General features: G+C 47.5%; 2 protein-coding genes across 4 annotated transcripts in view; one reads left to right on the top strand and one right to left on the bottom strand.

Annotated features, from left to right (window-relative positions):
- Window positions 1-13,195, bottom strand: part of DPCD (deleted in primary ciliary dyskinesia homolog (mouse)) — a 22,832-nt gene extending 9,637 nt beyond the window's left edge. The window contains exons 1-2 of the mRNA XM_040254230.1: window positions 13,089-13,195; window positions 4,324-4,404 (exon numbers count right to left, since the gene is read on the bottom strand). Of these exons, the coding sequence (XP_040110164.1) occupies window positions 4,324-4,404; window positions 13,089-13,152 (145 nt within the window). The 5' untranslated portion in view covers window positions 13,153-13,195. The remainder of the gene's footprint in view (window positions 1-4,323; window positions 4,405-13,088) is intronic.
- POLL (DNA polymerase lambda) lies at window positions 13,182-21,687 on the top strand. 3 transcript variants are annotated; one of them, XM_040254226.1, is made up of 9 exons: window positions 13,182-13,302; window positions 14,446-14,586; window positions 15,309-15,603; window positions 15,763-15,925; window positions 16,295-16,612; window positions 17,367-17,540; window positions 18,103-18,231; window positions 20,208-20,376; window positions 20,827-21,687. In XM_040254226.1, the coding sequence occupies exons 2-9, from the start codon at window positions 14,472-14,474 to the stop codon at window positions 21,189-21,191; spliced, it is 1,728 nt and encodes a 575-aa protein (XP_040110160.1). In that variant the 5' UTR covers window positions 13,182-13,302; window positions 14,446-14,471; the 3' UTR covers window positions 21,192-21,687. The 3 variants fall into 3 exon arrangements, with proteins under 3 accessions (XP_040110160.1, XP_040110162.1, XP_040110161.1); XM_040254227.1 differs by lacking the exon at window positions 13,182-13,302 and adding an exon at window positions 13,331-13,628; XM_040254228.1 differs by lacking the exon at window positions 15,309-15,603 and having other exon boundaries at window positions 16,300-16,612.

Raw genomic sequence — 21,687 nt, 5'->3', positions numbered from 1 at the left:
TAGGAAGCCAGTCTTCTGGGTTGCAGCCTTCTTACAAATTCAGAAATGACAAACGCCTCTAAGCGCGACTTACTGTGACAGACCCATGTATCTCACGCTATACTGTGGAAAAGATCACTCCCAGATTCTTACTTGGACATGTATAAAATGCTATGTGTAGAATAAGGCAGAAAATTAATTTTTCCCAGGCATACTGACAACAGCATGATGGGATAGCTCACAGTGAGTGCAGAGTCAGAACTAAAAAGCATGTGGGACCATTTGGTGTGAGGGCAAACAAGCATCCTTAGACCCTGATGGGATCCTGATATAAGAACAGTCAAAACAGAGCTTAAAGGTGGAGGTTCTTTTAGAAAGCATCTAGTCCAATGCTTGTATCTTTCCAATGAGCAATGGCATTCTCCCCTGCCTGCTCTCCTTCAACCCCTGCTACCACTCTCCAAGGAAGAGCATAAAGAATTACCAAGGCTCAGAAAGAGACACTCACTCGCAAAATCCACAGGTAAAATTCATGTCTCCTAACCCCAAGACCAGAATCTGAATCATTAGTAAATGGCTAACTTGTATTCTATAAATATTTATCTGTGCTGTGCTAAGTCTCTTCAGACATGTCCAACTCTTTGCGACCTGGTAGCCAGCCAGGCTCCTCTATCCATGGGGATTCTACAGGCAAGAATACTGGAGTGGGTTGCAATGTCCTCCTCAAAAATATTCAATAGCATATATGATATTTTTAGTTTTTTTATAAAAAAGCTCTATTTTTTTAATTTTAGCATTTAAAAGAAAAGCTTCAATTATTTGAAAATTTAATTTCTGAAAAACACTTAATTGAGGCTGGACAAGTGAGGTGTCCAGTGATCATGGGCCTTGTTAAATCACATGTCCTGAAGCACAGTGCCAGTGTGGCCAGGAAAGGCAATTCTGATCTACTCTTTAATCTATGGAATAATTGGGTTTGGAACAGACACGTTCCCCAAAAGGACCCTAAGGAGATGGAAAGTTAGCTACTGGTTTCCTTACTGCTGGCCTTAAAAGCCACTCAGGTCACAGAAACTTGGACCCTTGGCTGTTTCACCGTTTTTAACACCTTGGGGTTAAATTCTTTGCTAGAATATGAAGAAGGTCTCTGTACTCATTCCCCTGTGAGATAAGAGCCAATACATGTTTTTTGGTGAAGTCCTTGTTAGTTCCCCCATGGCCGTGGGTGTGGATGCACACATGCAAATACATGCTTCGTCCTGTTTCTCTCGTCCTGTCTTTGTTCCTGAACTCAAGGACAGCTCCTGCGGCAGCAGAAGCCTGTTTCCACCTGCTGTCACTCTGATTTGATTATATGTTAAACCCAAACTGGTGTATGCAGGGCAGCTCCCCGGGATGCTGTCATATCTTCCTGGCTGAGCCAGGGCCAGTCCTTGGAAAGGAGACTTTCAATGACCCTGTAAAGAGTCTGATGGGGAGTATATGAAGGAGGCCGGCACCTGGGGCCTTTTTCCTAAGTCAGCAGGAAGCAGGCTGATGTCCCTGACTGCTGAAAGGAGGCCCCGTCTTTCAGGTGGGCTGGAAAGTAGAGGTCCTAAAGGCCTCCTTCCCCAGAGCTCCCAGCCCTGGCCCACTTCCAATGTGGATAATTACATTCCCCTTTCCTAAATACTCCCTGCAGCTTAAACTGGATGCAGGATTCTTCTTTTCTGCCCTAAAACACTGCAACATTGCTATGTGGCTATTAAACAGCTGCCACGTCCCATCCCTGAGGAGGCTGAAGGGAATCGAGTGGGTCATTTATAAAGCCGGTGAAGTGCTTGGGGATGAAAGTGCTCAATATCCTCCAAATGCAGCCTGGGGTGGTTAGGCTGGCGGTCAAATACCACAGCAGATTAAGCCGGTAATCCGAATGTAATCGCTGGGGGATGGCCTGCCCTTCAGCCTCGGCCCCCCTGGACATGCTGTGTTCTTCTAGGGCTGGTTTGATGTTCCGATCATTGTCATGGGGCCCTTCAGTTTTTTTTTCTCTATGAATACACATACAGCATTCATTGTGGGGGGTGGGAATGAATAGCATTGAGCGGGCAGGAAAAAAATATGACACTACTATGGTTATTAACACCGACTGGAAGGGGTCTGACCCAGACAGATGCACTATTGGTAATTCTCTCTATAAATTACTTTCTGGGTTTTTCAGACAGAAAACCAGTTTAACCAATTATCCAATTTGTATAATTAGCTGGAAAAAAATAAAAAATGGAAACCATTCCCATTTACAGCCACAAAAACCCTGTCCATATTTTGCTTCAACAAATGCACAAGTGAAAGTCAGTTCAGGCCCTGGGATTATTTATACTTAAAAATTAAAAACAAACAGTATTTTGCAAGCTGGCAGGCGTGGGGTGGGGTGGTTGGAGATGAATAAGAAAAGGATCAACTGTTCAAAGGGCCCAGTGGTTTGAGCGGAGTGTTCCCCACTGCCCAATCTCTGTCCTGCTCCCACCAGTCTCTACTTGGGCCATTCTGAGGAGAACAAAATTTAGTTAAAAAAAAACAAAAACAGAATGAAATATTCTCAACTCCCAACAGTGTGCTGTTGTGGATTAAAAGCATGGGCTCTTCATCACACAGACCTAGGCTTAAACCCAAGCCCTGTAACTAACCAGCTATGTGATTCTGAGCAAGGTGCTTAACCTCTTGAAATCTGCAGTTTTCCTGATTGTAAAATGAATACAGCAGTACCTACCTACCACACTGGGCTGGTATAAAGCACTTAGCATGGCGCCCAATAAAAGTTACAGCATTACTCTCCTTAGGTAGACTTACTCAAACAACGTTCTCCTATGAACCTCCATTTCTGCTTCCAAGAAAAAGGAGTTAGGAGGCCACCGTCTATTCTTGACCTGCCACGAGGGAAAGTGACAGGTTCACGTGGGATGTTACCAATGAAGTAACCTGGGTTTGTTCTTCATTTCAAGTTTGTGTCCAAGCACAACTAAGAGACCTTGGGTTTTACTTGTTTTTATAGCCACAGCAGCAATAGCTTTATTATTCGCTCTGTATGGAGACTAGAGTGCCACTGGGGGCTCAGAGAGAGGAGCTGTGGCTAGTCCCTGGCCTGGTGATGGTGCTGGTCAGCCCACGTGACCTCTGCTTTCATAAGCTCACGCCCTGTTAGGCATTCCAAGGCTGTCACCCCCTGGGAGTGCTATAAATTACAATGCATTGTGAGGATATTACTACTGTATTGGTTTCCACCAAATCAGTGTCATATGCTAAACACATCAAGATTTTTTAATAGCACCATACTAAACCAATTGGGACTGGAACCCAAGCAGCTCATAATAAGGAAGGATCAACACTTCACTTTGCGGCTGAGCATGCACAGGACACACGTTTTAAGACTGGAGACGAAGAGAATGCAAACCCGTGTGATCCATGTTGTCGGTTCTAGACATTTATGAGCTGTCAGAAAAAGGGAAAAAGAAATTCCCTCAACAGTACTACCTGTCCATCAGGCCCAGGAAGAAATTAAAGTCAAGAATAATGACAAGAAAATAATCCAGCCCATGATTCCATCATTGGTCTTAGCATTTCAGGTGAAACTTAATAAAGAGACCAACTCCCACTGCTGACAACCTCAGGCCCTGGGTCAAAGAACCAGCCACCTAGCTTCGGGAAGTCAGTTAATGCTGATATGCATACCTGAGAACAGAGAATGAGCAAATCAAATAATTTCCAGAAATCTGAGCTGGAGCCTCTATTCATGAGCTTATTCTTACAGGAAAAGGGCTGCAGGAATGAAAGTGATGATGCCACAAAATCACCATTTCTCCCTCCTCCTCCCTTTGATTCAGACGTTCTCCAAGGCGAGGGGCATATTTAACAGAGCTGCCTCTGAGGCAAGGTCAGAAGCTGCTGCCTCTGATTCTTGCTTGTTCCTGATGTGGTTTCAGAAAACAAAACAAAAATTAAGCCAAAAAAGTGCAGGGAAAGCTGCCTTCACTTAGCCCACAAGGCTTACTTCCAATTCTACCTTCTCTGTGAAGATTTTCCCAATAGTTTCTCTACACCCCCAATCACACCTTAGAAGAGTTAACTCTCTCATTTGCCTGGGGGTGGAGTGAGGTTCACTGGTCAAGTGGACACCCATTGCATCTCTGGTGTCCAGCCCTGACCTCGGGTTATTCTCAGGAACAATTTTGCCTCAAGGGACTCAGTCTCCCCGAGCTCCCACATGTACTTGCTGAGCTTCTTCTTGAAGCCTCAGCTAGGCCTGTTTACCTGTGCTCAGGTCACCCCAAGTGTTCCTAAGGGCCCCTGGGGGCCCCTGTCACTTACCAAATAGTTCATTTGTCTTCTCATCATATTCTTCGGCCATTTCCTTCCCATCTGGGAACAAATAATGCACCTTTCTTCTCCCTGGGCACAAAGCAAAAGAGGGTCTTACCCCTGGGTTTCCTCTTGCCGTGGGCCTTGAGATCCAGAGATCTGCCTGGGAAACACTAACAGCCATGGGCATATGAAAAATCTTCCCAGAGCCTCCCACGAACTCCTTGACAACTGTCATCCACCATTACTTTAAGACATGTCCTGGGACTCATTTGCTTTCCCTGAACATGCCCTTGTTCTGCTGATTATTCTACAAGCAATAGCTCTAAAAAAGTGTTAGTTGCTTAGTCATGTCTGATTCTTTGTGATCCCATGGACTATAGCCTGCCAGGCTCTTCTGTCCTTGAATTCTCTAGGCAAGAATACTGGAGTGGGTAGACATTTCCTTCTCCAGGGGATCTTCCTGAACCAGGGACTGAACCTAGGTCTCCAGCACTGCAGGCAGATTCTTTACTGTCTGAGCCACTCTTCCCAACTGTTGAACTCCTCCTTGCCCTTCAAAATCCAACTGAAATGTCACTTCTACTGGGAAGTCTTTCTAAAACTATCACTCCTAGCCACCTGGCAAAATTCATCGCTTATTTCTTTATGCCTTCTTGGTGCTTTATTCATATCCACAGTGGAGCGTTTATCACATAGTATGATACTTTAAAAAGTATCTGTTTCAAGAATGATATCGTATTTATCTTTCTCTCCCCAGTTCCTAAAGCCAAGCCTATGTGCTCAGATTACTGAACTGGGTTTCCCAACCAACAGCTCCCTCCAGCTGTGCCCCTCACTCTGCCGTCTTCTGCACATCTCTATGCCATTCCTATCACACAGCACATGACATTAGTGCCCACGCATTTTCCCTATAGCATTTACCTTGGTTATGGTTTTACATCTATCTGTGTGAATTCTGGATGATTAGTGCCTGTCTCTTTACTAAGATAAGAGGGATTGTATCCCCTCTAGCTATGGTTTCCAAACACTAAGCATAGTACTGGGCATATTTTAACAGCTCAGCTAAATATTGATTGAAAGAATGAAAGAACATCACTTCATCTTTCATTGAAAGAAGAGAAGAAATGGATAAAGAAGATGTGGTACATAAATACAATGGAATATTAATCATAAAAAGGAATGAAATTGGGTCATTTGTAGTGGCCTAGACAGAAAAACATCTATTTCTGCTTTATTGACTTTGTCAAAGCCTTTGACTGTGTGGATCACAATAAACTGTGGAAAATTCTAAAAGAGATGGGACTACCAGACCACCTGACCTGTCTCTTGAGAAATCTGTATGCAGGTCAGGAAGCAATAGTTAGAACTGGACATGGAACAACAGACTGGTTCCAAATAGGAAAAGGAGTACGTCAAGGCTGTATATTGTCACCCTGCTTATTTAACTTATATGCAGAGTACATCATGAGAAATGCTGGGCTGGATGAAGCACAAGCTGGAATCAAGATTGCCGGGAGAAATATCAATAACCTCAGATATGCAGATGACACCACCCTTATGGCAGAAAGTGAAGAGGAACTAAAAAGCCTCTTGATGAAAGTGAAAGAGGAGAGTGAAAAAGTTGGCTTAAAGCTCAACATTCAGAAAACGAAGATCATGGCATCCGGTCCCATCACTTCATGGCAAATAGATGGGGAAACAGTGGAAACAGTGTGAGACTTTATTCTTTTGGGCTCCAAAATCACTGCAGATGGTGACTGCAGCCATGAAATTAAAAGACACTTACTCCTTGGAAGAAAAGTTATGACCAACCTAGATAGCATATTCAAAAGCAGAGACATTACTTTGCCGACTAAGGTCCGTCTAGTCAAGGCTATGGTTTTTCCAGTGGTCATGTATGGATGTGAGAGTTGGACTGTGAAGAAGGCTGAGCGCCGAAGAATTGATGCTTTTGAACTGTGGTATTGGAGAAGACTCTTGAGAGTCCCTTGGACTGCAAGGAGATCCAACCAGTCCATTCTGAAGGAGATCAGCCCTGGGATTTCTTTGGAAGGAATGATGCTGAAGGTGAAACTCCAGTACTTTGGCCACCTCATGCGAAGAGCTGACTCACTGGAAAAGACTCTGATGCTGGGAGGGATTGGGGGCAGGAGGAGAAGGGGACAACAGAGGATGAGATGGCTGGATGGCATCACTGACTCAATGGATGTGAGTCTGAGTGAACTCCGGGAGATGGTGATGGAAAGGGAGGCCTGGCGTGCTGCGATTCATGGTGTCACAAAGAGTCGGACACGACTGAGAGACTGAACTGAACTTAACTGAGACAGATCTAGAGTATGTCATACAGAGTGAAATCAGAATTAAGAAAAAATAAATACCACATATTAACACATATATGTGGAATCTGAAAAAATTGATATAGACATTCTTATTTACAAAGCAGAAATAGAGACACAGACATAGAGAACAAACATATGGATACCAAGGGAAAGTGGGGATGAGATGACCTAGGAGATTGAAATTGACGTATATAAACTATTGATACTATGTATAAAATAGATAACTAATGAGAATCTATTGTATAGCACAGAGAACTCTCCTCAGTGCTTTGTGGTGACCTAAATGGGAAGGGAATCCAGAACAGTGGAGATACATGTATATAGACATGTATAGCTGATTCATTTCATTGTACAGCAGAAAGTAATACTACAGTGTAAAGCAACTACACTCCAATAAAAATTTAAAAGAAAACAAATGTTAAAACAATTTCATACTAAAACAAAAGTAACATATGTCCAAAGGAAAAAAAAAGAAAGAATTCAAGGGCATCTCCGAGACCAACTCTTTCACCTCAGTAGTATAATCCTAAGCATCTTCTTAAAAGTGGCTAGATAATTTCCCATTTTTACAGATAGGTAAACAGACAGGTAGGCTCCTCAGTGAGACAGTACCAATGCCCAGCAGACAGGTACCCAGCGTATCCCTGATGAACAGAGCACCAAGGCCCTTAATCAGCTGAAGGAGCCACTAGCCAAAACTTGCAACTGCTTCCAGTCCACCAAGCCTTTTGCTGTCCATTCACTCCCCAGGACCTTGTTCTTCGAGTCATTCCGAATTTGTACTCTGGGGACACTCACCCCCACATTTGCAGGGCCTCTCCACAGGCCTCTTGGTTACACCGCCCTTAATCATTTGTTTGGCTCACAGAGCTGGCAGAGGCTGTGCTGTCAGGAGGCAGGTGCAAGATGCTGCATGTGAGTAGCTGAGGGTGTCTGGCCTGACCCTCTCCTTCCCTGGAGTCTGGTGGTCGGTGCAGCAGGACTCAGTGCTTACTATAGGCCAGGCGCTTTCCATATTTTATTGCATTTAATCCTCACAATAATCCTACGTGCCTCCAGTACTTGTCTTTCACAAATAAAGAAAATTGAGGCTTAAAGATCATGTAACTGGTTCAAGGTCATAAAGCTAGGAAATGATAGCCTGGGCTTAAATTCACTTGAGGCCAAAGTCGAGGCTCTAATAACCATACTAGGGTATCTGTATGGGGCTTTAAGGTTATAAGGATGAACAGTGTTCTAAGGGTTTATTGCTCATATTTCTAGTGAATTACATGTTCAGGCCTTAGCCTATTTTATTTCAGTATTCATCTTTTTCTTACTAATCTGATTGAGCTTTGTATATAGTAAGCACATGTCACACATGTTGCAAATATTCTCAGTTTTAATTGCCTTTTTGTTTAAAGCAAATGTTCTCAAATAAATGTTTACTTTTTATATGAAGTGAAGTCGCTCATTCGTGTCCGACTCTTTGCAACCCCATGGACGTACAGTCCATGGGATTTTCTAGGCAAGAGCGCTGGAGTGGATTGCCATTTCCTTCTCCAGGGGATCTTCCCGACCCAGGAATCGAACCCAGGTCTCCCACATTGCAGGCAAACGCTTTACTGTCTGAGCCACCAGGGAAGCCCCATAGTCAATTATTTTTTCCTTTGTGGTTATTATCCAGAAGTTGTGCTTAGAATATCTTCCCTTACCCAAGATCATAATATTCATCTATACTTTATTCTAACACATATTTAGGGCTTCCCTCATAGCTCAGTCAGTTCTAAATGTACTCATGTATGTAAATATAAAAAAATTTAAGTATATTACTACGATATTTTGGTGAAAGAAAAAATATGTGTGTGTGAGCTTGTATGCTCACATACGGATGTTTCTGTATGAAAATGTCAATTGTTATTATCTCCACATGGGAGGATTACGGGTGACTTGTTTATTTTTCATATTTCCACAATGAAAATAAATTATTTATGAAAGATACCGCAGAGCTCACAAAGAGTCAGTTTCTCTAGACCAATGATTGTCAAACTTTCTGAATGGGACCTAGGGTAAGAAATAAGATGTAGATCACAATCCAGTATATATGTAATCTATCATATGTGTATTTGTGTGTCTATATGTATGTGTCTATATGTGTTGCATGTATCATATCAAGTATCATAAAACACTGACCTCACATACAATGTACTCTTCACTTTTTTCTGGTTTTAATTTCTCTAAAAAACTTGTAACATACTGATGTCCACCTCCTGCAAATAATGGGATTACCAGGAATAGCAATCATTGAATAAATCAACAATTTGCAACAGAAAAAATAATGATTTATGGAAAAGTGTACTGGGTTCTCATTATCAAGAGAAGTGATTCTTGGTGGGCAGATAGCCACATCCTCTGCCCACTCACATACACATCAGGAGGGTAGATCTCCAGGAGTGGTCTAACAAGGCATATTCACACATTAGGGCTTTTTATTTTCTTTTTAAAGTTTTGATTAGGGAGAGAAAAAACAAACAATGTTGTTTTGTGATATCACTAACAAAAAAACTTACCAAAATCCTGGTTGATGAAATATTTGTTTGAACACTGTCCTTCGACTAAAGGAAGTGAAAGGCAGGGACTAGAATAGATACTTGCACACATGTTCACGGCAGTAGTTATTTATGGTTTAAAAAAAAGTGGAAGTAACCCACTTCCTTGGGTAATAAGAATAAAAACAAAAATAAGAACAAAAACAAAAACAGAAATAAATAAAAACAAAAAGACCTAATTAAACTTAAAAGCTTTTGCACAGAAAAGGAAACCATAAACAAGATGAAAAGACAACCCTCAGAATGGGTGAAAATATTCACATTTGGAAATGAAGTGACAAATGATTAACCTCCAAAATATATAAGCAACTCATGCAGCTCAATAGCAAAAAAACAACCCAATCAAAAAATGGATGGAAGCCCTGAATAGACATTTATCCAAAGAAGGCACATAGAAGGCCAACAAACACATAAAAAGATACTCAGCATTACTATCAGAGAAATGCAAGTCAAAGCTACAATAAGGTACCACCTCACACCAGTCATAATGGCCATCATCAAACAAGAAACACTGGAGAGAGGGTAGAGAGAAGGGAACCCTCATGCACTGTTGGCGGGAATGTAAACTGATACAGTCACTAAGGAGAACAGTATGGAGGTTCCTTAAAAAACTAAAAACAGAACTACCATATGACCCAGGAATCCCATTACTGGGCACATACCTGGAAAAAACTAATCCAAAAAGACACACGTACTCCAATGTTCACTGCAGCACTGTTTACAATAGCCAGTACATGGAAGCAACCTAAATGCCCATCAGCAGAGGAGTGGATGAAGATATGGCACAGGGGCGTCATTGGTGGTCCAGTGATTAAGAATCTGCCTGCCAGTGCAGGGGACACAAGTCTGATCCCTGATCTGGGAAGATTCCACACTGTCGCAAAGCAACTAAGCTCACATGCCACAGCTAATGAAGCCTGAGGGCGCTGGAGCCTTGCTCCACAACAGAATCTACGGTCCGAGAAGTCTGTGCACCGTGGCTAGAGAGCAGCCCGCGATCGTCCTAATTATCAGTAGAGAAATCCCGCGTGCAGCAGCAAAGAACCAGCACAGTCCAAAATAAATCGTTTCAAAAGTTTTTTTTAAAAAAACCAGATGTGGTACATCTATACATTGGAATATTAACCACAAAAAGGAACACAACTGGGTCATTGACAGAGACCTGGATGGAGCTAGAGACTGTCATACAGAGTGAAGTTAGAAAGAGGAAATATGTATTTAATGCATATATGTGGAATATCGAAAAATGGTATAGACGATCTTATTTGCAAAGCAGGGCTTCCCATGAGAATCAGTGGTAAAGACTCCACCTGCTAACACAGAAGACACCAGTTCAATCCTTGGGTTTGGAAGATCCCTGGGAGGAGAAAATGGCAACCCACTCCAGCATTCTGGCCTGAAAAATTCCACGGACAGAAGAGCTTGGTGGGCTATAGTCCATGGGGTTGCAAAGAGTTGGACATGACTGAGCAACTGAGCACACACACACGCTTTTGCAAAGCAGAAGTAGAGACACAGACATAGAGAACAAATGTATGGATATCAAGGGGGGACTGGGGAGGAGTTGGGAGGTTAGATTTGACATATGTATATATTACTGATACTATGCGAAAATAGATAACTAATGAAAACCTACTGTATGCACAGGGAACTCTACAGAACGCTCTGTGGTGACCTAAATGGGAAGGAAATCCAAAAGTGAGGGAATACATGTACAGCTGATTTCACTTTGCTGTACAGGAGACACAAATACAACATTGTTAAGCAACTATACGCCAATAAAAATTAATAAAATTAATTTTTTAACAAGTGGAAGCAACTCCAGTGTCCACTGACCCACCAGTCGATAAACAAAATGTGGTATCTTCATACATACAATGGAAGAATGTTATTCAGCTTTAAAAAGGGAGGGAATCAAAATTTCCTCATGCAACAAATGACATTTCCTCCTTTCCACATGCAACGACATGGATAAACTTTGAAGACATTATGCTAAGTGAAATAAGCCAGTCACAGAACAACGAATGCTGTATACTCCACTTCTATGAGGTCCGTGCTGTAACCAAACTCGTGAAGATAGAAAGTAGAATGGTGATTGCCAAGGGCCGAAGGTAAGGAGACTGAGGAGTAGTGTTTAATGGCTAAGAGTCTCAGCTGAGGAGTTAGTAGTTAATGGGTATGGAGTTTCAGCTGAAGATGAATGTTTTGGAGACGGATAGTGGCAATGGGGGCACAACCATGTGAATATACTTAATGCCAGAAAACTACACTTAAAAAAGGCTAAGATGGTAACTATATGTACTTCTTACAATAAAAACAAATCCCACCCTCCTATGAGATAATGTTCAAAATCTTTAGTTTGGCAAAGGAGCTCTATCACAACTCCAACTTTTCTGCAATTTCTTTTCATGTTCTACCATTTCCCCTTAACACTCTTTGAGAAAAGGGACCTTTTATTGACTCTTGCATCCTAGTACCCAGGACCTGACAAAGTGTAGGTAGATATTAGGACTGACTGGGTCAAGGCTTCAGCCTCACTAAATGATTTGTTATGCCCCTAGAAATCATCCACACACTTTCACACTTCTGTGTTTTCACATGTGAGTTACTCTTGGTGGAATAACTATCCGCTCTTCTCCACTTAGCGAACACCTATTTATCCTTTAGGGCCCATGAACATCACCTGTTCTGTCAGATCTTCCTGAGAGAACCATCTTCACCTCTGTGCTCTCATGGCATTCTATAGAAAAGTCCAACTTCTACTTAACACATACACTCTCATTTATTTACCTTTTTTTTCTTGACCACTATGGGAACTCCTGAGACATGTCTTTTTCTATCTGCTCTAGCACACAACCTGACACATAGTAAAAGCATCCCTAAATGTTGCCTGAATAAATGAGCAAATGACCAGCTGATTTCACTTTCCAAGCTTTCTTGACTGGCCTCTACCTGTGGATTTCAGTCCCTGCCAATTTCCTAAAAGCTACAAGGAATTCAGACCGAATTCATTCTGGCTGCCAAGTGGGTCCAGGAAGGGACCGTCAAGCACTGGACAATCCTAGGGTGGAAGAAAGAATTCCATACCCCTGTGTCTACCTCTTCCAGGACCAGCAGGAATGGGGGAAGTGGGAGGGGGTGGAGTGGGGCGGGAGGAGTTGCTTTGTCTCTACTTTGAAGACCCAAGGAACATTTAGAAGTTCACTTACGAACATAACATTACAAGTGCAAAGGACCTCAGAGATAACAGAGATAATCAATTCACATCATTTTACAGATGAGGAAAGTGAGGTTCAAATATAAGAAGCCGACTGGGGAGCCCACGCCAAATTAAAGGCAAAGTCCTAACTACAGCGCAGGTGTCCTGCGTCTCTATGACACCAGGCAGCTTTCAGCAATAGAATCTCGACTGGGGTTCACGGGATCCCAGGTCAGGGTCCACTTTTACCACTGACTGACTGAGGGAGCTGCAGCCGACCTAAAATCTTGGATTTCAGTTTCCTCTTCTGTAAAACAAAGTGGAAAACAGCCTCTCGGGACTGCGGTGAGAAGCAAATGACATAGTGAACATGAAAAGAATTATTTATTAGTAACAAAACGCAGAGAGGAGCAAGGTAGTGTGGAGGAAACTAGGGGTGTTCAGAGAAGGGTGTTCCAGTCGCCTCATCTATATGAGCCTCAGTTTCTTCATCTGCAAATGCAGAACTTGCCCTGGCAGGAGGCTGGGACCTTCCAGCCTTACCCTCCGGGCTGGGTCCGTCCCGGGGGCCGCCAGCGCAGAGGGCTGGACCCTGGTGGAAAAGAACAAGGTGCTCTCGGGGGAGGGAGGCGGGCCTCGAGTTACCGTCTTGCAGCAGCGCCGTCTTCTCTGCCGCCCGCAGACTCTCCAGCCAGCCGGTCACCGCCATCTTCCATCCAACGAGCCGCGTGCCTGGCCACTGCCATGGCAACCGTTCCGCCTAGGGTCACTTCCGTATGACCCGGAAGATGTTCTGGGCATTGGCCTGTTCCCACCCCGCGAACCCCGCGCCCTCCGTCTGCTCTCATTGGCTGCTCTGGTAAGTAGTTTATGCCTGTCCATCCCCGGTGACCCGTCGGGTCCGGAGTTGACCCTATTCTGTGCCAAATCTGGGGAGTGGGGAGGAATCCTCAGGACAGGATCCGGACAGTCCAGCTCTCCTCTAGCCCCACCCCGGGAGTCCCTGGCGCGCGGCAGCTGCGGTACGGGGCGAGTGCCTCACACCTGCCAGCGTCTTCTCCACCCGCAGCTGTGAGGCCAACACTCCCCAGTCCCGGAAGGCGCCCCACACCTGCTGCAGTCGTGCGTCTCCCCGCAGCTGCGGGCCTGCGCGTCCCGCTGCCGAGAGGTCCAAGACCAGAGCAGGTGCAGGGCGTTCCCCACCCGGGTTCCCTAAACTCCACCAGCCACCCCCACCCTCCCCGTTTTCCTCTGCGGGCCTGTGATGGGGGTAGAGAAAGATATACAGGTTCCCCCTCGCCCTTACCACCAATCCCCACTCCTTTTGGAAGCCCAAGTCTTTCCTAAAGATGGAGCCCGTTCCTAGTCTGGCATCTCGTTTTCGTAAAGCTTTTTGCAAGTGGGATGCAGCAGGAGCAGATACTGCACAGTTAATCTTCAAAGCAGCCCCCTGAGGAATGATACCCTTTGAAAGTGAAAGTGTTAGTCGCTGAGTGCTGTCTGACTCTTTGGACCCCATGGACTGTAGCCCATCAGGCTCTTCTGACCATGGAATTCTCAGGGCAAGAAGTGGATAGCCATTCCCTTCTCCTGGAGATCTTCCGGACCTGAGGATCAAACTCCCGTTTCCCACATTGCAGGCAGATTCTTTACCATCTGAGCCACCGGGGAAGCCCATGATGTCATTTGTTCCCCCTTCAAAAGTTCCCTGGATATTTCCACTCTTCTTCTTCTCCCCAGTATCCTGAAAGACTGGTGATTGTGCATGCCTTCACTTCAGTAGTGTCTGACTCTTTGTGGCCCTGTGAACTGTAGCCCACCAGGCTCCTTTGTCCAGGAGGAGAGCTAGGCTAAGCCAAGTTTAGTTGGGTTTTGTGAGACTCCTGGGAACTTGGCTACTGTCCCCAAACTGTTGTCAGTAGAGACCCCACCTTCATAGAGGGGTTGGGGAGCCCCAAGTCTGGGTTGCACATGACAACTGCCCTGATCAACCCTCCAACAGAAAGGCTAGGATCCAGCCATACCTCAATGGACCCCAGGGGCATCTTGAAGGCATTTCCCAAGCGGAAGAAAATTCACACCAATCCATCATCAAAAACTCTTGCAAAGATTCCCAAGAGGGAAGACAGAGAAGAAGCAGGAGGTGAGTGGACCCACCCTGAGGACCCTCATGTGCTTGAGCCTCAGGCTTCTTACATCTTTCATGCCCAGAATCAGATATTACAGCTGACTCTGCCCACCCAGAGCCTGCAGGTTTGTTTGTACCTCCCTTGTCCTAAACTTGGTCCCCAGTCTTTGACAGGTGACTTGCTGTTTCATCTTCTACCACACGCTGAGGCCTCTATAAATCAGAAAATACTCCCTGGTCCCTAAGGAAATGACTGATAGGATCCTTTCCTCTAGGAAGCTGCCTGCTGGTGAGGGGAGGGGATCCTTCTCAGGTCCCCAGAGTTATGCTATTTTGCAGCGAAAGTGACAAATAGATGGCAAAAACTTACATGGTAGGCCGGGTTGGGAGAGGGGAATCTATTAGACTGTGAGGCCTGTAGTAGCAAAGCATGTGCCTTGTGCCTGATACATAATAAGTGTCTATTAATATGTGTTTAAAGAATAAATGATCAAATGAAGTGAGTTATAGGCTCCCTGCAATTTGCCAGACACAGTTCTAGGTTACATCAGGGAACAGGACGTATCAGAATCTTTGCCCGTTACATCAGGCGATGGCCCATGAGGAAATTAACTGTATACTGTGGTGGAATCCCCAGAAGGCAGGGTGGAAAATGACTGGGGGAAGGGGACTGTGAAGGGTTCATTCAGATCATGTCTGAGAGTATGACAGCAGGCGTCTGGATGCCCCCTCCACAGAGTGGCTGAGCTCCTTGCGGGTACACATTGTGCCCACCGGCATTGGGAGAGCCCGGGCAGAACTCTTTGAGAAGCAGATTGTCCAGCATGGTGGCCAGATATGCCCTGCTCAGGCCCCAGGGGTCACTCACATTGTGGTGGATGAAGGCATGGACTGTGAGCGAGCCCTCCGCCTCCTTAGACTGCCCCAGCTGCCCCCAGGTGCTCAGCTGGTGAAGTCAGCCTGGCTGAGCTTGTGCCTGCAGGAGAGAAGGCTGGTGGACACAGCAGGATTCGGCATCTTCACCCCCAAGAGGTGGGCTGGTCCTAGTCTTTCCTTAAATGTTTTCTTGAGCTATTAAACTCTCATTGTCTTAATTAGACACGTTTAAAAAAAGATTTCAGAGTCGAGAAGGATTGGAAACAGATATGGGGTGAGACTTTGGTGTCTTAACCTGCCATCACCATCCTGCAGGTACCTGGATCAAGCACAGCTCAGCAAGGCAGACCAAGTCTCTTTTACGCCTCCTGGAGCCGGTGAGGCTCAGCCCAGGACAGCCCTGTCTCCTTCCCGACCTCTCACCAGACCTGTATCTCCTTCTTGGAGGGCAGATGCGGTTGCAAGCATCCAAGCCCAGGTCAGGAGCCTCCCAGCCCCCATGGCTCCCTTCTCCTGGGAACTAGATCACAGAAACAGGGAGAGCCTGGTGTTCAGAAAGTTCCAGGCCTCTGAGAGAGGAGGGCTGTCTTTATTGAGAAGTCTTTTAATTCTTCCCAGCACTCATCACTCCTGTATTTGCCTATCTACCACATTTCACTGGGGATCCTAGGGCTGGGCACTAGGGGAAGCCAGGTGGAACACGGCCCCACACTTAAGGAGATCCAGGTCTGTTGCAGAAAACCCAGCATCATACTTGGGTCTGACTAGGAAACTCAGCCCCCACCTCGAAGGAGCCCTCTTCATGGGCAGCAGGAGCTTACTGTCTCTTCTCCTTCCCTATCTCAAGACCAGCTCTGATGGTGAAACCAGTGATGGGGAAGAGACCCAGGTTAGTGCTGCTGATCTGGAAGCCCTGATCAGCGGCCGCTACCCCACCCTCTTTGAGGGAGATGATGATCCTAGCCCAGCCCCCAAGGGCCTGGATAAGTGGGTCTGTGCACAGCCTTCAAGCCAGAAGGCAATCAACTACAACCCCCATATCACAGAGAAGCTGGAAGTACTGGCCAAAGCCTACAGCGTTCAGGGAGACAAGTGGAGGGCCCTGGGCTATGCCAAGGCCATCAATGCCCTGAAGAGCTTCCACAAGCCTGTCAGCTCCTACCAGGTACCTGGGGGCCAGGGGAGGACATGTGGGGGCCTGGGTGGGGGTCTTCTGTAGTGGGGGTCAGGTGGAGGGCTTAACATTTTCTGATGTCTTGGACTTTCACAAAAGAAAAAAACAGGGAGGTTAATGAAAGCAGCTTGGCAAAAATCTTGATAATTACAAAAGCTGGGTGTTGGGTCTGTGGGGTCCAGTATACTCTTTTACTTTTGAGTTTTTCCGTAATAAGTTGCTTAAAAGTTTAGTCTCTGAAGATCAACAGGCCAGAGTTTGAATTCTGGTTCCCATTATTCACTAACTGCCTGACTTTAAGCCAGTTATTCAAATCCTCTGAGCATCAGTCTCCTCATGAGTAAAAAGGAACTAAGAATAGTAACAAACACAGTGTTCCTGTGAGGACTCAAAGAGATGACCCATGTAGTGCAGGACCCGATACAGGGTAAAGCCTCACACTGGCCCCCCTGCTGTGGTAATGCTGCCCAGTATCATCACTGCTACCCTTCCTCTGCTGCCTGTGCTGAGCTCCATCCCGTAGGGAACCAGCAGACAAGTTACCCAGCCCACTCCAGTCAGACTTCTCATCTTCAGCTGTGCCCAGGCTTTACACAGCTATCAGTTGCCCACCAACCAGACTGGATTTTACTCACGATATCTGCTAAAGGAGTCAGTTTCCCCACTGCCCACTCTACTCCTCCCATCTTTTCACCTTTCCTTCCTTCTCACCTTTCCTTCCTGCCTCTGCCTCCTCTTCCTCTAGGAGGCTTTTGGCATCCCTGGGATTGGAAAGCGGATGGCTGAGAAGATTGTCGAGATCCTGGAGAGCGGGCATCTGCGGAAGCTGGACCACATCAGCGAAAGCGTGCCTGTCTTAGAGCTCTTCTCCAACATCTGGGGAGCCGGAACCAAGACTGCCCAGATGTGGTACCATCAGGTCACACCCTGTCCTAGCCCCCACTTCAGTTTCACTGTATCTTAGAGCTCCTGTCCCACAGTTCTCTCGCCCTACGCTTTGATGAGAATGAACCCAGACTAGAGAGGGATCACTTCTCAAAGGGACCAGGGCCCATGCAGATCCCTCTCTTGCCTCTCAGAACTACCCTGTTTGGTATCCTTGAGGCTTAGTCTGTGGTGTAGGCAGAGACAAGAAGTATATTTCTCTGTCCCCCAGAAAAACAAGGGCCTTCCTGAGCAGACCAGACCTAGGGGCTGAGAATCCAGGACAGTGGTTCCCAAACCCAGCCATGCCCAGAATCACCCCCAGATTGATGAGATGATGAATGAGTGTTTTAGGATTGGGGCAGGGCTGGACTGAGGTGTGTCTTTCATGCCCCGTGCCTTTCCCAAGTCCCACTGATTACAGACCCTGGGCTTGCTCCTGCCTCATGCTTTCCTTGGAGTCTAGGGATGATGAAAACCTTGTGTGTCTGCTTGTTCACTGTCTCTTCATTGGTTCTGGATCCTCATAGCCTTCCCATCTGGCTTCTTTATTTCAGGGTTTCCGGAGCTTAGAAGACATCCGAAACCACGCCTGTCTGACTACCCAGCAGGCCATTGGCCTGAAGCATTATGATGACTTCCTAGACCGCATGCCCAGGGAGGAGGCTGCAGAGATTGAGCAGACAGTAAGCAGGTGTCCCAGGGCAGTGAGGAGAGCCATTGCTCTAGGGTCAGGGCCTGGCTCAAAGCCAGGAACTACTGATCCCTCAGCAGTGGGGCGCAGCAGGCAGAGGGAGCTGTGGGCCACTGGAAACCGGAACTAGTGGGCAAAGAGCAAGTTGGCTGAGGGAGGGAGGGGCTGCACACTAGCCCTCTGGGGTAGGGGTCTCGGATCAGGCAGAGTTAGCCCTGGCTTAGGTGCCAGATGGTGTTAGGACTGGGTTAATGTCAGGGCTTGATCAAAGCTGGATTACGGTCAGAACTACTTGAAGATATTGGGATTTGAACTGGGCTAGGGTAGGGTGGATCAGGGCACAGGTTCTTAACATTTTTTGACTCACAAACTTCTTTGAGAACCTAATGAAAATCATGGACTCTTTTCTGTCCACAATCTGTGAAAATGCACAAAGTTGTATATCTCTTTTCGGAAGTACATACTTTCTGCAGCCCTCCGAAGGCTGCTTCAAGGTTTGGGTTAGAATTGGTGTAAAAGCACAATGCCAGTAGGATTAGGTTTGGGGTTAGAGGAAAGCTAGATCCAGAGTCAAGTTAAGGTTAGACCTGAATTAGAAGTAGAGTTTTCTTAGTGTTGGATGCTTTTAGTTAAAATTTATGATTGTCCTAGAAATAAGGTTTGGCCAAGATTAGGGTTTGGTTTAGAGTTGGGTTAGGGGTTAAATTCATGTAAAACCTAGATTAGAGGGAGACTAGAGTACATTTAGCGTGAGATGTATCATTTGTTCAGCTGGCGTTAAGGTTAGGGGCTGGTTTGCTCACTATGGCCTATGATTCTAATGCGGCAGGACTCCCTGGAGACTGGCCCAGCTTAGCTGAAATCACCCTCCAGCTCTTCTCCCAGTCACATGACTATGAGGCTGGTGTGAGATGGACAGGCAAGCGCCTTTGTCCACCCATCACTGGGCCTTAGTGCCAGTGATGACCTGTCACTCAGCCACGGTATCTGGGCACAGAGAATGCCCCAGCGAGCCTCCAGCCCCAACCCACTGGAACAGAAGTGGCTCCCCACTGGAACAGAAGGGCCCACTCTCCCCATTTAAGGTCTCCAGCTTTAGGAGGTTTTGATGGGATTATTCATCCTAGGCCTCCTCCCACACTCTCAAGAAGGGGGTTGAGGGGATTAGCAAAGCCTGCCTGTCAGGAGAATTGAGGTATCCAGGGTCCCAGAAATCTCAGTGTCCTGCAGTGCAGACTGGGAAGCTATCCGCATACGAAAGGCCTCAGTGTTTCTGGTGTGGAGACTAATGGGCTTAACCTCCCTCAGTCCCCCCCCACTCAGTGCACCATGATCCCTCCGCCTCAGCTCCCTCCACACCGAGCCCCATTCCTCCAAGTAAGGATGTGGCCATTGGCTAAGATTTCCCTCCCTCTTTGCTCTCTCCTTTCCTTCCCTACACATGCAGTTATATTTTGGGGTTCTATTTCCCCAGAGGCCTGGACCAGGGGCACCCTGCCAACCTGTCAGGCTTCAAGCCTCAACTCACACACTATGCATTTAGCTCTGCATCCAAAGATACCTGGGGCTGCTGAGACCTGGCTGAGGGCTCCTTGGCACCTGGCCCTCTGTGCTCAGTGGGGCTTCACACACTTGGGTGTATGGGTTGGGGCAGACCCCAGAGAAGGTATGTCTGTCTGCTCTTGAAGAGCTCTAGAGGGAAAGAGCCACAGCTTCCCTCAGAATCCGAGCATGGCCTTCTCTCTCCCTCGGCTGCACCCAGTGGTGTGAGTGCATTTTCCTCTCTTCTGTCCCGGCAAGGCTAGAGAACTGCTCGCCAGGGTGGATGGAGTTCCTCTTCTGTTCCTTGAGGCTCTCTCCCTCAGGCTGGACCTTGCATCCAGGGATTAGCTTGGAACCCAAGGCGCGTGTGAGCTCCTCCCACAGGGAAGGCCCACAGCCCTCACCCTCTTCACTGTCCTCTCCCAGGTCCGGGAAGCAGCTCAGGCCCTCAACCCCGGGCTGCTGTGCCTGGCATGTGGTTCATACCGTCGGGGAAAGGCAACCTGTGGTGACATGGACGTGCTGCTCACCCACCCGGATGGCCGCTCTCACCAGGGCGTTTTCAGCCGCCTCTTGGACAGCCTCCGGCAGCAAGGTATAAGCCCCACCCCCAGGTGAGCAGGTGGGCGGGGGCAAGGTGGCCCCCAGGCGGGAGAGCCTCAAGGTTCCCATCTCTAGGCTGGAAGCAGGGGAGACTGCTCCACCAGAACCCACCTCTCCCCTGGGGCCAGAGCCACTGCAGGGAAGAGATGAATCAGCTCCTCACACCTCCCAGAGGTGCTGCAGGTCAAGGGTTCATCGGATCTTTCCATGCCCCCAGTGTAGCGGACCGGGGGGGTGGGGGGGGGGTGGGCATGGGGAGGAGTTACTATGCATAGTCTATAGAAAAGGACACAGGCCTGAAGAAAGCCTGCAAATAAATGGACAGGCTGGGGACAGAGGACCCAGGAATAATCAGGAGAGGCCTGGGAGGTTAGACGGCCCTGGGCTGGGCAGCCCAGGCCCTGGCTTCCTGCACTGCCAGCGCCCTCCTGTGTTGGGCCAGGGTTCCTGACGGATGACCTGGTGAGCCACGAGGAGAACGGCCAGCAGCAGAAGTACCTGGGTGTGTGCCAGCTCCCGGGGCCAGGGCGGCGACACCGACGACTAGACATCATCGTCGTTCCCTACAGCGAGCTCGCTTGCGCCCTGCTCTACTTCACCGGCTCTGCCCACTTCAACCGCTCCATGCGGGCTCTGGCCAAGACCAAGGGCATGAGCTTGTCAGAGCATGCCCTCAGCACAGCTGTGGTCCGCAGTGCCCAAGGCCTCAAGGTGGGCTCTGGCCAAGTGCTGCCCACCCCCACTGAGAAGGATGTCTTCAGGTTCTTAGGCCTGCCCTACCGAAAACCTGCCGAGCGGGACTGGTGACCTGGTTGCCCACCTTGGCCGTTCAGGCAGCCTCAGCAGGCTGAACCTCACTGCGCCAACCACTGGCTCCTCTGGGCTTGGGAAGGGCCAGCCTGGCTCCCAGGACGGCCTGGCCCTCTCTGCAGCAGGGTCAGGTGTTACCCTGTCTGCCTCACCATTGCCCCTGAAGAGCTGTGCACATGGCTCCCTGCCCCATTTTAGGCAGGAACTGGCCTGGCTTGGGGCCAGCTTCCTGCTTTGGAGGCCCAGGCATCCCCACTTCTCTACCCCAAGGAGGGTCTAGCTACTGGGGGTGGGATGGGGGCTGTAGGGGCGAGACACAATACTGTGGCCCAGCATCACCCAAGACCCTTCAGAGCAAACAAGCTGCTCCAGGGGTGCTTCCTCCACCCACCTCCCTTGCAGTGCAGCTGGCAGTGTGGGGAGGGGGCACCCCAGGATCGACGAGGACAGTGTTTGAAGGCCCAGAGGCCCAATAAAGTGCCCTCGAGATTCA

This window comes from Oryx dammah, unplaced genomic scaffold (assembly GCF_014754425.2).
Source record: "Oryx dammah isolate SB20612 unplaced genomic scaffold, SCBI_Odam_1.1 HiC_scaffold_14, whole genome shotgun sequence".
NCBI lineage: Eukaryota > Metazoa > Chordata > Mammalia > Artiodactyla > Bovidae > Oryx > Oryx dammah.
The sequence above is the reverse complement of the archived record's forward strand: the minus strand, read 5'-3'. Positions and strand labels throughout refer to the sequence as shown.